This window comes from Andrographis paniculata, unplaced genomic scaffold (genome assembly GCF_009805555.1).
Source record: "Andrographis paniculata isolate CXL003 unplaced genomic scaffold, ASM980555v1 Contig34END, whole genome shotgun sequence".
NCBI lineage: Eukaryota > Viridiplantae > Streptophyta > Magnoliopsida > Lamiales > Acanthaceae > Andrographis > Andrographis paniculata.
In genome coordinates this window covers 639,758-653,193 of record NW_026137567.1, presented here as the reverse complement: position 1 = coordinate 653,193, position 13,436 = coordinate 639,758, and the positions used below count along the sequence as shown (strand labels likewise).

Genomic DNA, 13,436 nt, shown 5'->3' with positions numbered 1-13,436 from the left:
GTATCGACACCTATTTCAAGGACAATGGGTTCCATTAATGTCCATTGCAGCATGCACTCTACATGAAGAAGAACCAAGGGGGGTTGTTATTCGTTGCTCTCTATGTGGACGATCTCATTTTTATGATAAACAATGTCAAGATGATAGAGGAGTTCAAGAAAGCAATGAATCGTGAATTTAAGATGACAGATCTCGGAAAGATGAAATATTTTCTTGGGTTAGAGATACAACAAAGTGAAATAGGTATTTTTGTGTCGCATGAAGCATATGCTAAAGAAATTTTGAAAAGAAGCAATATGGCGAACAACAATCCAGTGTCAATGCCGATGGAACCGGGCATGAAGCTTTTGAAGTATGTACATGAAGACCGAGTTGATGAAAGCTTGTACCAAAGTTTGGTGGGAAGTCTTCGTTATCTCACTTGCACGAGGCCAGATTTGGAGATGAGTGTTGGAATTGTGAATAGGTTCATGGAGGAACCGAGATACTCGCATTGGAAGACATTAAAGAGGATTCTACAATATATTCGTGGAACATAATCACTTAGTTTGTTTTCCAAGATGAAAGAATTTAAGATGTTGGGATATTCGGATAGCGATTGGGGTGGAGATGTTGATGAAAGGAAAAGCACAGCAGGATATGTATTTTTTATAGGAAAAACTGCTTTCACATGGAAATTAAAGAAAGAAGCAATTGTTGCACTCTCCACATGTGAAGCCGAATATGTGGCAGCGTTGTGGTGTGTCTATCATGCAATTTGAGTGAGGAATCTGCTGGGAGAGTTAGGACAAGAGCAGTGTGAACCAACTGAAATCTGCATTGATAACAAATCGGCTATTGAGCTGGCAAAGAATCCGGTGAATCATGAACGAAGTAAGCATATAGACATACGATTTTATTTCATCCGAGACAAGATTAAGGATGGAGTTGTTAAACTGGAGCATGTTGCAAGTTGTGACCAAGCCGCGGATATTTTCACCAAACCGCAGCCCACAGAGATGTTCGAAAAGTGCAAAATGATAATCGGGATGAAGGATTCAAAGAAATTAAATTTAAGAGGGGGTATTGAGATTAAATTTAATTAATGGTTGTGGGGTTAGTGGTGTTGACGTTACGAGTTGTTTGAAATTCCTATTGACTAGGAATTAAGTTGTATTTATATTTTGTAATTTCTTGTTTTTAATCTCCTATTATTAGAATGCCTTGATGATGGAATGAAAAAAAAAAAAAAGAAAAACAGAGTTTGAAAAAAAGAAAACAGAGCATCAATAAAAGAATTCTTAAATCCAGTGCATTTTTGTGTCTTGTGGAAAGAACCAGATATTAACAAAAGTCTACATTGTTGATGTAGTAGTTAAATCCCAAATTTTGATGATCATTTTGGAACACCTTAGACAGCCCTTTATTCGCATGAGGCAATATGATCTCAAAATGAATCCAACTAAGTGTGTGTTCGGTGTCCGAGCTGGGGCAGTTCCTTGGCTTCCTCGTTCATCACCGAGGTATCGAAGTTGATATAAATAAAGCAAAGGCAGTCCAGCAGCTCGGACTTTCCCGAAATATCAAGGAACTTCAAAGTTTGATGGGAAAAGTTAATTTCTTGCGACATTTTATCGCCAATACGGCGGGAAAGATGAAAGTCTTTTTGGTATTATTGTGAGGGAATAAACAGCTCTTTGAATGGGGGGCAGAACAACAAGAGGCTTTCCAAAAAATTAAGAATGCATTGGCCTCGTCATCGGTTTTAACTCCGCCCATCCACGGATGACCAATAAAATTATAATTGCAGCTACCGAAGACACAATTGGATGTTTATTACCGCAAGATGATGTTGGGGGGCAGGAGCGTGCTATATATTATCTTAGTAAGACGTTGAATGATGCAGAGACCAAGTATTCGTCGATTGAAAAATTATGCCTATCATTGTATTATACTTGCACGAAGCTAGAGTATTATATTGTACCATTTGAGATGAAATTACTGTGCAAATTCGATCTTCTACGCTACCTCTTGAGTTGCCCTATTTTGCGTGGCCGATTAGTCAAATGGGCTATGAAACTTTCATCCTTGGCACTCACCTATGAACCGTTGAAAGCTGTAAAAGGGCAAGCTATTGCAGACTTTTTTAGCCGAATATCCAGGAATGATCCAAACCTCAGATATTTCAGCTAAATATGCTGGATTGGAACCATCGCGAGTCACTTTTGACGGTTCAAATGCGTCCGATGCATCCGGCGCAAGAGTTGTCGTCACCAGCCCCGATGGCGTGCTTGGCGTTTCACACATCGACTTCCCAAGGTATGCACTAACAATGAAGCTGAACATATTCAAAGCGACTGACTCGCAGCTCATTGTCCGATGAGCTTGCCTTTCCTTGCATTTTTTGGAGTCGAAAAATGTCATAGCTGTACATATTCAAGGCGATTGACTTGCAGCTTATTGTCCGACGAGCTTTGGGTGAGTTTAAAGTCCGAGAGCCACATCTTATTGGTCTTTTGCATGAAGTGCAAGCACTTCTACATCAGTTCCAAGAAGCTATTTTAGAAGGGATCCCTCGTGAGAAAACAGCAAGGCAAACGATCTTGCACAATAGGAGTCGGGACTTAAACGGAAAAATGGGCTGCTTGTATTAATTGTATCCAAACCAATGAGCAGGTTGATTGGCGTCAGCCCTATATTGATGGGTTGATAGACCCAAATCAGATTAATCCAAAGGGCATTGGAGAGAAGCTTCTAAGATATACCCTAGTCGACCAAGATTTATATCATCGATGCCCCGACAGAACATTAGCTCACTGTTTGGTTAGTGACGAAGCACAAAAGGTTATGGTCGAGGTTCACGAAGGCATTGCAGGCGCACATCGGTCTGGTGTTACTATGCGTTGGAGTATTTTCAAGTATGGATATTTTTAGCCTACTAGATCACACGATTGTTTTGTCTATGTTAGGGGATGCGAGACATGCCAACGACATGGCCCCATGAGACGAGCATCCACCGAGGAGTTGTATTCAATTACTAAACCATGGTCATTACGAAGATGGGCAATGGATATTATTTGTAAACTATTCCCTTCTTCATCCAAAGGACATTATTTTATTTTGGTGGCGGCCGCTGTTTTACTAAATGGGTCGAGGCAATCCCTTTAACGCAAGTTAAGCAAACGCAGGTAATTCGTTTATTAAATTCAATATTATACATTATTTTGGGATACCTCAATCCATCACGACGGATCAAGGGACTGTATTTACGACCGCTAAAGTGCAATCCTACGTAGCTCAATATGGCATACAATTAATCCACTCCTCGCCACACTATCCCCACGCTAATGGACAGGCCGAGGCGAGTAACAAGACACTGATTTTGATGATTAAAAAATCTTTGGAGGAAAACCCAAGGGGTTGGAACGACACACTTGAAGAGGTGTTATGGGCGTATTGGAATGCAAAATTGTCGGTTACGGGAAGTAAACCTTTTTGATTGACTTATGGGCATGACGTCGTACTACATTTAGAAATTACAGTCTTATCATTATGAATCGTATAGAAAGCTCAGCTTCCAATGATCGAGAATGACCTATTATTACTACAAGAATTAGAAACAGTCCCTAAAGAACGTTTGCGCGGATTGGATCATATTCATATAAACAAAAAGAAAGGTGAGAGAGCATACAATAAATCAGCTCGACCAATTACTTATCAAAAATTGATATGTGTTATATATGATAATATTTTGCTATATTTTGGGCAACTTTTTGATGCGAAATTTTGTATATATGCTCCTTATGGTGTGTTTTTATTGTGTAATATCTTTCATGGAGTTGGCAAGTTTTGGGGCGTATTTGGAAGAAAAGGAGCAGAACGCATAATGGTCTTAGGCTTGATCACGCAAGTACAATATGGAAAATATGAAATTTTACAAAAAGACCTTTCGGGGTAAATTGGAAATTAAAAGATTATGTGAGGATCTAAGTGTAAAGGGGACCTAATTAAAAGGGGATCATGGAATGGAGAATTAAGAGACACGATTTGCAATTGAAGAGGGGGAGAGAAAGGGACTACCACGTTCTACCACGACACCATATTTCTTAGCGAGAAAAAAAGAGAAGGAAGAACACGGCAGAGAGCAGAGAACTTGGAGAAGGATTGCAGACGACTTTTCGGGGCATTCTTCTTCTATTCTAGTATTGCTCTTCTTTATCTATTTCTAAAGAATTGAAGGCATGATGAACTTTTTCAATTTTTTGTGTTTTCAATGTCTATGAATTCCGAGTAATTTCATTTCTAGCGTAAGTGTGAATTGATATTTGTGATTGAATTTGTGAAACTTGGTTTTGTTTCATTTGGTGTTCATCGATAGTGGGTGCTTCTAATTCTTCTCATTTAAAAGTTTAGAAATCTTAAATTTATTACTGCGCACGTATTAATTTGAGATTTCGTAGCTAAATTGAAGATTGGCACCTGTAATTGTGTAATTTTTCAATTGGTGTAGCAACCTAGAGGAATACTCAAGGGAGGGATTAGAATCAATTTTAAACAAATCCGCATAGGAATTTTGTTAGATTGAATTGGGTCTTCCTAGTACTTGGAGCTGTCGAGTCAGTAAAACTACCGTCGTACCTAGGATTCTCACTTGATTAGGAAAATAGCTAACGGTCGTACCTTAGCTATCGGAAAATTAAGGAAATGTTGGTTGTGAACGAATGTAGATCAACTATAACCAATTTATCCAACTAGTCAATGAACTTGATTTTTAGTCGATGAACAAATTTTATATCCGGAACATAAAAATTCATGCCTATGTTAGAGTTTAATTATATTTAGTAAACCGTCTTGTATTTTATTTTATTTTATTTTATTGAGTGAATTTATTTTCTCAAAATTAGTGTGATAGATCAAAATCCCCCAATTATATACATAGTATCATTATAAATAACCGAATAGTCAATTTTCCTGCGGAGACGACCCTACTCACTAAACGACTACATTTTGCAATTTTTTTGTGGCGTAGGAACTGATACTTTATTTTGAAGTTGTGCGACACGCGTGCAATTTTGGCGCCGTTGCCGGGGAACAGTATAAAGATTTTTTATATTTGGTTTTTTTTTTTATTTATCTCTATTTCTCACTTAATAGTTTATGCCTCGAACTGGTCGTACAGGTGAATTATTTTTTATTCATAAATCGAAAGGATTGTACGCCATTTGAGGAAAGAAGCTAGAGAACGAAAGAGGGTTGAAAAATAAACTGAGTCGCTGGAACCTGACTTAGCTATACAACTGGCTGACAGTTCTAGTTCCGACGAGAGTGAAGAGGCCAAGGGAGTTGAAGAAGTTGTGATACATCCAATAGAACGACAGAGCACTCTGAGGGAGCTAGCTACTCCCGATTTAATTCAGCATCCCTTGTGTATTACTTTTTCTGATATAGCCAATAATACGACATTTGAGCTTAAATCTGGACTAATACATTTATTGCCGTATTTTCATGGCTTGGCAGAGGAGGAACCACTAAAGCACTTGCAGGAGTTCGATGTGGTGTGTACGAGCATGAAACCACCGGGAATCATTGAGGAGCAGATAAAACTCTGAGCTTTTCCATTCTCCTTGAAAGATGCAGCCAAGGATTGGTTGTTCAACTTGCCAGCCGGGAGTGTGACCACGTGGATGGATATGAAGTGCAAGTTCCTCGAAAGGTTCTTTCCCACATCTCGGGCTGCTAATTTACGAAAAGAGATTTATGGCATCAAACAAGCATCAGGGGAGTCTTTATATGAGTATTGGGATAGATTTAACAAGTTAATTGCTAGATGTCTGCAACATCAGATTTCTGAGCAACTTCTGATTCAATATTTCTATGAAGGACTAACTTCTATTGGCAGGAGGATAATCGATGCTACCAGTGGAGGAGATCTCATGAAGAAGACTGCGGTAGAAGCTTGGGAATTGTTGAACGATATGGCTATGAACTCTCAACAATTTGGGCCAAGGGATGTCATGGGATTGAAAGAAGTTGCCGAGGTAAGTTCTCCTATGCAACAACAATTGAATGAGTTAACTGCTTTTGTGAGAAAACTTGTTGTAGGGAACGCTCAAGTGAAGCCATATGGGATTTGTGCGAGTGTTAGAGCATCCTACGGATGCTTGTCCTACATCAACACAAGAGGTGGAAGTGAATGTTGCAGGATTTGCACAATGAAGGGCTTATGGTCCCTATTCAAAGACATACAATCCAGGATGGCGAGACAACCCCAATTTTCGATAATGGAATCAGAATCAGCAATCCTTTGGACAATAGCAACCACCGGGTTTTCAACCATATACACAGCATCAACCACAAAGGACCATGTCCCAAGCTCATGTTCCTGGTAACTCCTTGCATGATATGGTTAAAACTATTGCCTCTAATGTTTTGCAATTTCAGCAAGAGACGAGATTGAGTATTAAAAATTTGGAAGATCAAATGTCTCAAGTTGTGAAAGAGGTACGGGATATGAAAGAGAGGGAGAAAGGCAAGCTACTGGCTCAAACCCACATGAACCCGAGCAATGTTAGTTCAATGGTCTTGCGAAGTGGTAAGGAGCTTGAAGGTCCGAAGGTTGTTGCACAAAAAGAGAAAGCTGAAGAGGAGATTGAGAATGAGATTAAGCAAGAAGCGAACAAGTCAACTGATCAGGTGAATTCTAAACCTCCTATTCAATCTAATTCTAATGTTGCTTCATTTTCTCACAGATTAGTGAAACCAGCTAAAAGCGATAAAGACAAGGAGATCATGGAGATGTTTAAGAAGGTGGAGCTAACAATTCCTTTGCTCGATGCAATTAAGCAAGTCCTCTGTTATGCAAAATTCCTGAAGGAGTTGTGTATTAAGAAGTAGAAGTTGAGAGGGGACGAGAAAATGTTAGCTGGAGAGACTATGTTCGTTGTGCTGCAAAGGAAATTGCCAAAAATACGGAGATCCAGGTATGTTTGTAATCTTGTGCAAAAGAGGTTAGATGGAGATTAAAAGAGCTATGCTAGATTTAGGTGCAGTCATAAATGTTATGCCTACATCTATTTTTAACTCTTTGAAAATTGGGCCCTTGAAAGAAACGGGGATAATAATTCAACTAGCTGATACAACTAACGCTTACCCCGATGGGATAATTAAGGATGTTCTTGTGCAAGTGAATGACTTAATATTCCCTGTTGATTTCTATATTTTAGATATACATGATGATAATTCGCCTAATCCTTCGCCTATTCTTCTTGGACAACCTTTTATGTACACTTCACAAACAAAGATATATGTTAAAATAGGGACACTGACCATGGTGTTTGAAGGTGTAAAGGTTCATTTTAATATTTTTGATGCAATGGGATATCCTGTGGAGCCTAATACTTTGTGTTGTGTAGATATTCTTACTCAAAATGTGCAAGAAGTCTTTGACTTGAGTGGAAATGATGAATTGGAGGTTGCACTCACAAATTGTTTGGATATGAACTCTTTGGATGAATTTTCAATGAGTGGTGCATTTGAGGAAATGATTCGGGCTTTGTAATCTCTGCCGCATGAACCATCAAGGTATGTTGTTGTTAATTCAGTTTTAACAAAATTTGATAAGGGGTTGTTGCCATCTGTTGTGCAGGCACCGGCTTTGGAGATGAAGCCATTGCCCTCAAGCTTAAAGTATGCTTTCCTAGGAGTTGGAGAGACATTACCGGTGATCATATCTGCTACACTGTCCCCTAGTCAAGAGAGGAAGTTGATCCGAATTTTGAGAGAGCACAAGGAAGCCATTGGGTGGACGTTAGCTGATATACAGGGGATTAGTCCATTTCTTTGCATCCATAAGATTGTGCTTGAGGAAAATTCCAAGCCAACAAGGCAAGCTCAAAGGAGGTTGAATCCTGCTATGATGGAAGTCGTAAAGAAAGAGATCTTGAAGCTCTTGGATGCCGATATAATTTATCCAATTTTGGATATCCAATGGGTAAGTCCAATTCATGTTGTCCTAAAGAAGGTAGGAGTCACTGTTGAGGCTAACCACGATGGTAAGTTGATCCCGGTTCAAAAACAAACCGGTTGGTGTCAATGCATCGACTACCGTAAGCTAAATTCAGTCACAAAGAAAGATCATTTTCCATTACCTTTCATTGATCAAATGGTTGAGAGATAAGCTAGATGGTTTTTCAGGTTATTTCCAAATTGCGGTTGCACCGGAGGATCAAGAAAAGACGACATTCATTTGTCCCACATATATCACCCTGAACTCATTCTAAAAATAAAAGGGATTCAATTCCCACTTTTGCTGGTGATGGTCTAGTTATTAACTTCCCTTTTGAGCAAGCAACACATATAAACTCATTTGTATTTAATACCCTTTGATCTTTCAAGTTATGGCCATTGGTATTTTCAATAATTCGTCTCATCATAGTATTACCAGGATGCCCAAACCGGTCATGCCAAATCATAAAATCTGTAGACTTCTGGTCTACCAGATATGTTTCAATGACATTAATCTTTGTGCAATATAATCCGGAGGATCAAGAAAAGACGACATTCATTTGTCCCTTTGGCACTTTTGCTTATAGGCGGATGCCATTTGGCTTGTGCAATGCCCCTGCGAAATTTCAGCGGTGTATGGTAAACATATTTTTTGAATATGTAGGAAAGATTATTGAGGTTTTCATGGATGATTTCAGTGTATATGGAAATGATTTTGATACTTGTTTAGATAATTTGGTTGTGATCTTGAGAAGGTGTCGAGAGACAAAGTTAGTTTTGAATTGGGAAAAATGTCAATTTATGGTAGAAGATGGAATAGTTCTTGGACATTTAGTTTCATCAAAAGGAATAGAGGTAGATAAAGCCAAGGTTGATGTTATCCCTGCCTTATCCTATCCCACTTTGGTGAGGGATTTGCGTTGGTTTTTAGAGCATGCAGGATTTTATCGTCGATTCATTAAATATTTTTCGAAGGTGGCTGCTCCTCTTTTCCAATTGTTACAAAAGGATGTTCAATTTGAGTTTGATGAAGAGTGTAAGAAGGCATTTGACAAGATTAAGGAGTTGTTGACATCACCGTCTATCATTCAACCACCAAATTGGGATTTACCTTTTGAGATTATGTGTGATGCAAGTGATACGGCATTGGGGGCTGTACTTACACAGAGAAGTGGAAAGATTTCATGGGCAATCTACTATGCATCAAAAGCACTAAATGGAACCCAATTGAACTACTCCACTACTGAAAAAGAACTCCTAGCCGTTGTTTTTGCTTTAGAAAAATTTAGATTTTATTTGTTGGGTACTAAAGTGATTGTATTTTCTGACCATGCAGCTTTGAGGTATCTAATGGCAAAGAAGAAAAGCAAGCCAAGACTTATACGATGAATATTACCTCTACAAGAATTTGATGTGCAGATTTTAGATAAAAAGGGAAGTGAAAATTTTGTAGCTGACCATTTAAGTCGCCTTCCTACGGTTCATGATGAACTACATTTGAGGGAGTATTTTCTGGATGAGCAATTACTTGCGATTTCTTGTTCTTACCCTTGGTATTCTGATTTAGTGAAGTATTTGGTCACTAAAAAATTTCCTGCATGATGGACAAAAGCAAAGAAGGATAAGCTGAAAAGTGATGCAAAATACTATATTTGGGATGACCCCTACATGTGGAAACGATGTGCAGACCAATTCATCCAACGATGTGTCGAAGAAAGTGAGTGAATCAATTCTGAAGTTTTGTCATTCACTAGAATGTAGGGTTCATTTTGGCTCTCAGCGGACTGCAAGAAACGTACTCAATAGTGGATTTTATTGGCCTACATTATTTAAGGATATGAATTTTGCAAAGCATGTGATAAATGTCAAAGAATAGGCAATATTTCTGCTCGAAATCAAATGCCCCTAACTGATGTTGTTTGTTGAGGTATTCGATGTGTGGGGTATGGATTTTATGGGTCCATTTTTACTTTCCCATGGTTTGCTGTATATCATACTTGTTGTTGATTATGTGCCAAATTGGGTGGAAGCAAAGGCCACCCGAACTAACGATGCTAAGGTTGTTGCAACTTTCCTAAAGTCCTTGATTTTCACTCGCTTTGGAATACCTAGTCAATTTTAAGTGATCGGGGCACACTTTTGCAACAAAACCATTTCAGCGTTGTTTCGCAGGTATGGAGTTCTTCATAAGGTCTCAACGTCATATCATTCACAATAAAAAAAAAAACAAGTAGAGGTTTCTAATCGGGAGATAAAGGGAATTCTAGAGAAAATGGTGAGGCCAGATAGGAAGGATTGGAGTTTATGCTTAGAGGATGCGTTATGGGCATACAGAACTGCATATAAAACTCCACTCGGGATGTCGCCCCACAGGTTAGTCTTTTGTAAGCCTTGCCATTTACCCATTGAACTTGAACATATAGCTTTTGGGACTATTAAACAGTGTAACATGAATTTGAGTGAAGCTGGATAATGTAGGAAATTGCAGTTGCAACAGTTTGAGGAGATTCGAAATGAAGCTTATGAGAATGCTGTGATTTATAAAGAAAAAAGTAAGAAATTCTATGATCAAAATATTTTGAGGAAGGATTTTAAGGTTGGTCAAAAGGTTATGCTTTATCATTCTCTCCGTAAGCTCTTTCCGGGTAAACTTCGTTCTCGTTGGATAGATCCGTTTTTTATTACTAATGTGTTTCCGTATGGTGCAATTGAGATTCAAAGTCTAAGCACGGAAAATAGGTTTTTTATAAATGGACATCCTCTTAAACTTTACTATGAGGGGTTCTAGGGTAAAGAAGTGGAGTGCGTAGCTCTTTTTGAGTCGCGTGATTAGCTTAAGAGATGTTGTGTCGAGCCAAAGACAATAAACAAATGTGCTTCTTGGGAGGCAACTCAAGTGTTTTAATTTTATTTTGCGTGCTTTGAATTTTTGTTGTGTTTGTTAGTCGGTCTCATACCTTGATTTTTGGTGTTTTGATGCAGGTAACAAATTCATGGTTGGATGAGCAAAATGAACAAAAAGTTCTTAGGCATGGCCACCCATCAAGTGTGTTGTGATTGATGAAAGGTGAAAATTTTTAAAGAAATCAGCACGTAAAACTTCCTTCGGCATAATCACGTATAATGAAGCCATACATTCTAAAAAATTGCACAAAAGAAATTTTATTTTGAGGAATTATTAAATTTTTTATTATTAGTATATTTATTATTATTATCATTATTATTATTATTATTAAATTTAATATTACTATTTTTATTATTATTTCTATAATAATTATTATTATTATAGCTATTAAATATTTTGTATTATATATATATTTTTTCTATATTTATTATTATTATAGTTACTATATTCATTCTTATTATTAATATATTTATTATTACGTCTATAATAATAATAATTATTATTATTATTATATTTATTACTATAATTATTAAATTTATTATTACTATATTTATTATTGTTTCTATTGTTATAATTATTATTATAGTCATTAAATTCTAATTTTTTTATTTTCATAATTATTATTACGTTGTTTATTATTATTAATATTATTATGATATAAAATATATGATATAAATATATATATATATGGGGATATGTAATAAAGTATATGTGTATAGTGTGTTGTGAGTATTAAATTTTAGAGAAAGAAAGGAAGATTGAGAAAGATAATAGTGATATATAATGAGAGAGAGAGCGGGATGATAATCGTATATTATATATTCAATTTCAAATTAATACAGTAGCAACATATTTATAGATATTTGAAATGTCATTAGTCATCTCATTTGATGACTTGGAATAATACCTAAATGACAGCTATAATAAAATATAATGAGTCATAAATACAATGAGTCATAACACTCCCCCTTAGTTGTTATTTAATTTTAATATATACGCTTTGTTGAAATCTTACTAGGAAAAAATCCAACGGGACAAAAATTCTAGTCAAGGAAAAAGAGTACATCATTCATACATTACAAATACTTCCCTTGATGTGGACATCACTTGAAATATCGCTCCCCCTGATGTGGACATCATTTGAAATCTTGCAACCGACGCATCCCGATGATCTTTACCAATTTTTCGAACGTTGCGGTCGGTAAAGCCTTGGTCAACAAGTCCGCTAAATTTTTGTTTGATCAAATCTGCTGCACATTTATTTCACCATTTTTCTGGAGATCATGAGTAAAGAAAAATTTCAGTGAAATATGTTTCATTCTATCTCCCTTGATATATCATTCTTTCAGTTGCGCTATACAAGCTGCATTATCTTCGTACAAAATAGTAGGAGGATTATCATTTTCAGATTTCAAACCACAATTCTGTAAAATGTAGTGAATCATTGATCTTAGCCAAACACACTCTCTACTGGCTTCATGAATTGCTATAATTTCTGCATGATTTGAAGATGTGCTGGTTAATGTTTGTTTAGTGGATCTCCAAGATACCACTGTACCGCCACAAGTAAACATGTAGCCAGTCTGAGACTTGACTTTATGCGGATCAGAAAGATACCCAGCATCTGCATATCCAATCAATTCATTTCGAGATCCTTTTGGATATAATAGACCAAGATCAATAGATCCTTGGAGATAACGAAAAATATGTTTGATTCATTTCCAATGTCGTTGTGTTGGCATTGCACTAAACCTGGCCAATAAATTTATAGCAAACACTATATCTGGTCTAGTACTATTAGCCAGATACATTAGTGCACCAATAGCACTTAAATATGGTACTTCAGGACCAAGTGTTTCCTCATTCTCCTCTTTTGGTCTAAAAGGATCTTTAATAGGATCGAAAGTTCTAACGACCATTTGAGTACTTAATGAATGTGCTTTATCCATTGCAAATCATTTCAATACCTTCTGGGTATATGCAGATTGATGTATCAAAATTCCATTTTCCAAATGTTCAATTTGTAGACCAAGACAAAATTTCGTTTTTCCGAAATCTTTAATTTCAAACTCCCTTTTCAAATATTCAATAGCTTCTTAGATCTCTTCAGGGGTTCCAATTAAATTCAAGTCATCCATATAGACAGCTATTATTACAAAATTTCTCTCATTTTTCTTTATAAAAATACACGGACAAATAGAATCATTGGCATATCCCTCTTTCAATAATGATTTACTGAGACGATTATACCACATGCGACCAGATTGTTTGAGCTCATACAAAGACTTTTGTAATTTAATGGAATAACATTCTTTTGACTTTGATTTATATGCATCAGACATACTAAATCCCTCAGGGATTTTCATGTAAATATCACTATCCAACGAGCCATATAAATATGCAGTTACAACGTCCATCAGACGCATATCCAAATTTTCATGTACTGCCAAACTGACAAGATATCGAAATGTTATTCCATCCATTACTGGAGAATATGTTTCATTAAAATCAACTCCAGGTCTTTGTGAAAAACCTTGGGCAACACGTC

The 13,436-nt window shown here is 36.8% G+C and overlaps 1 protein-coding gene across 1 annotated transcript; it reads left to right on the top strand.

The window, feature by feature from the left end:
• The first annotated feature begins 5,663 nt into the window (after window positions 1-5,663).
• Window positions 5,664-6,873, top strand: LOC127248849 (uncharacterized). Its single transcript, XM_051271393.1, has 3 exons — window positions 5,664-6,017; window positions 6,182-6,364; window positions 6,421-6,873. The coding sequence occupies exons 1-3, from the start codon at window positions 5,664-5,666 to the stop codon at window positions 6,871-6,873; spliced, it is 990 nt and encodes a 329-aa protein (XP_051127350.1).
• Window positions 6,874-13,436: the final 6,563 nt, after the last annotated feature.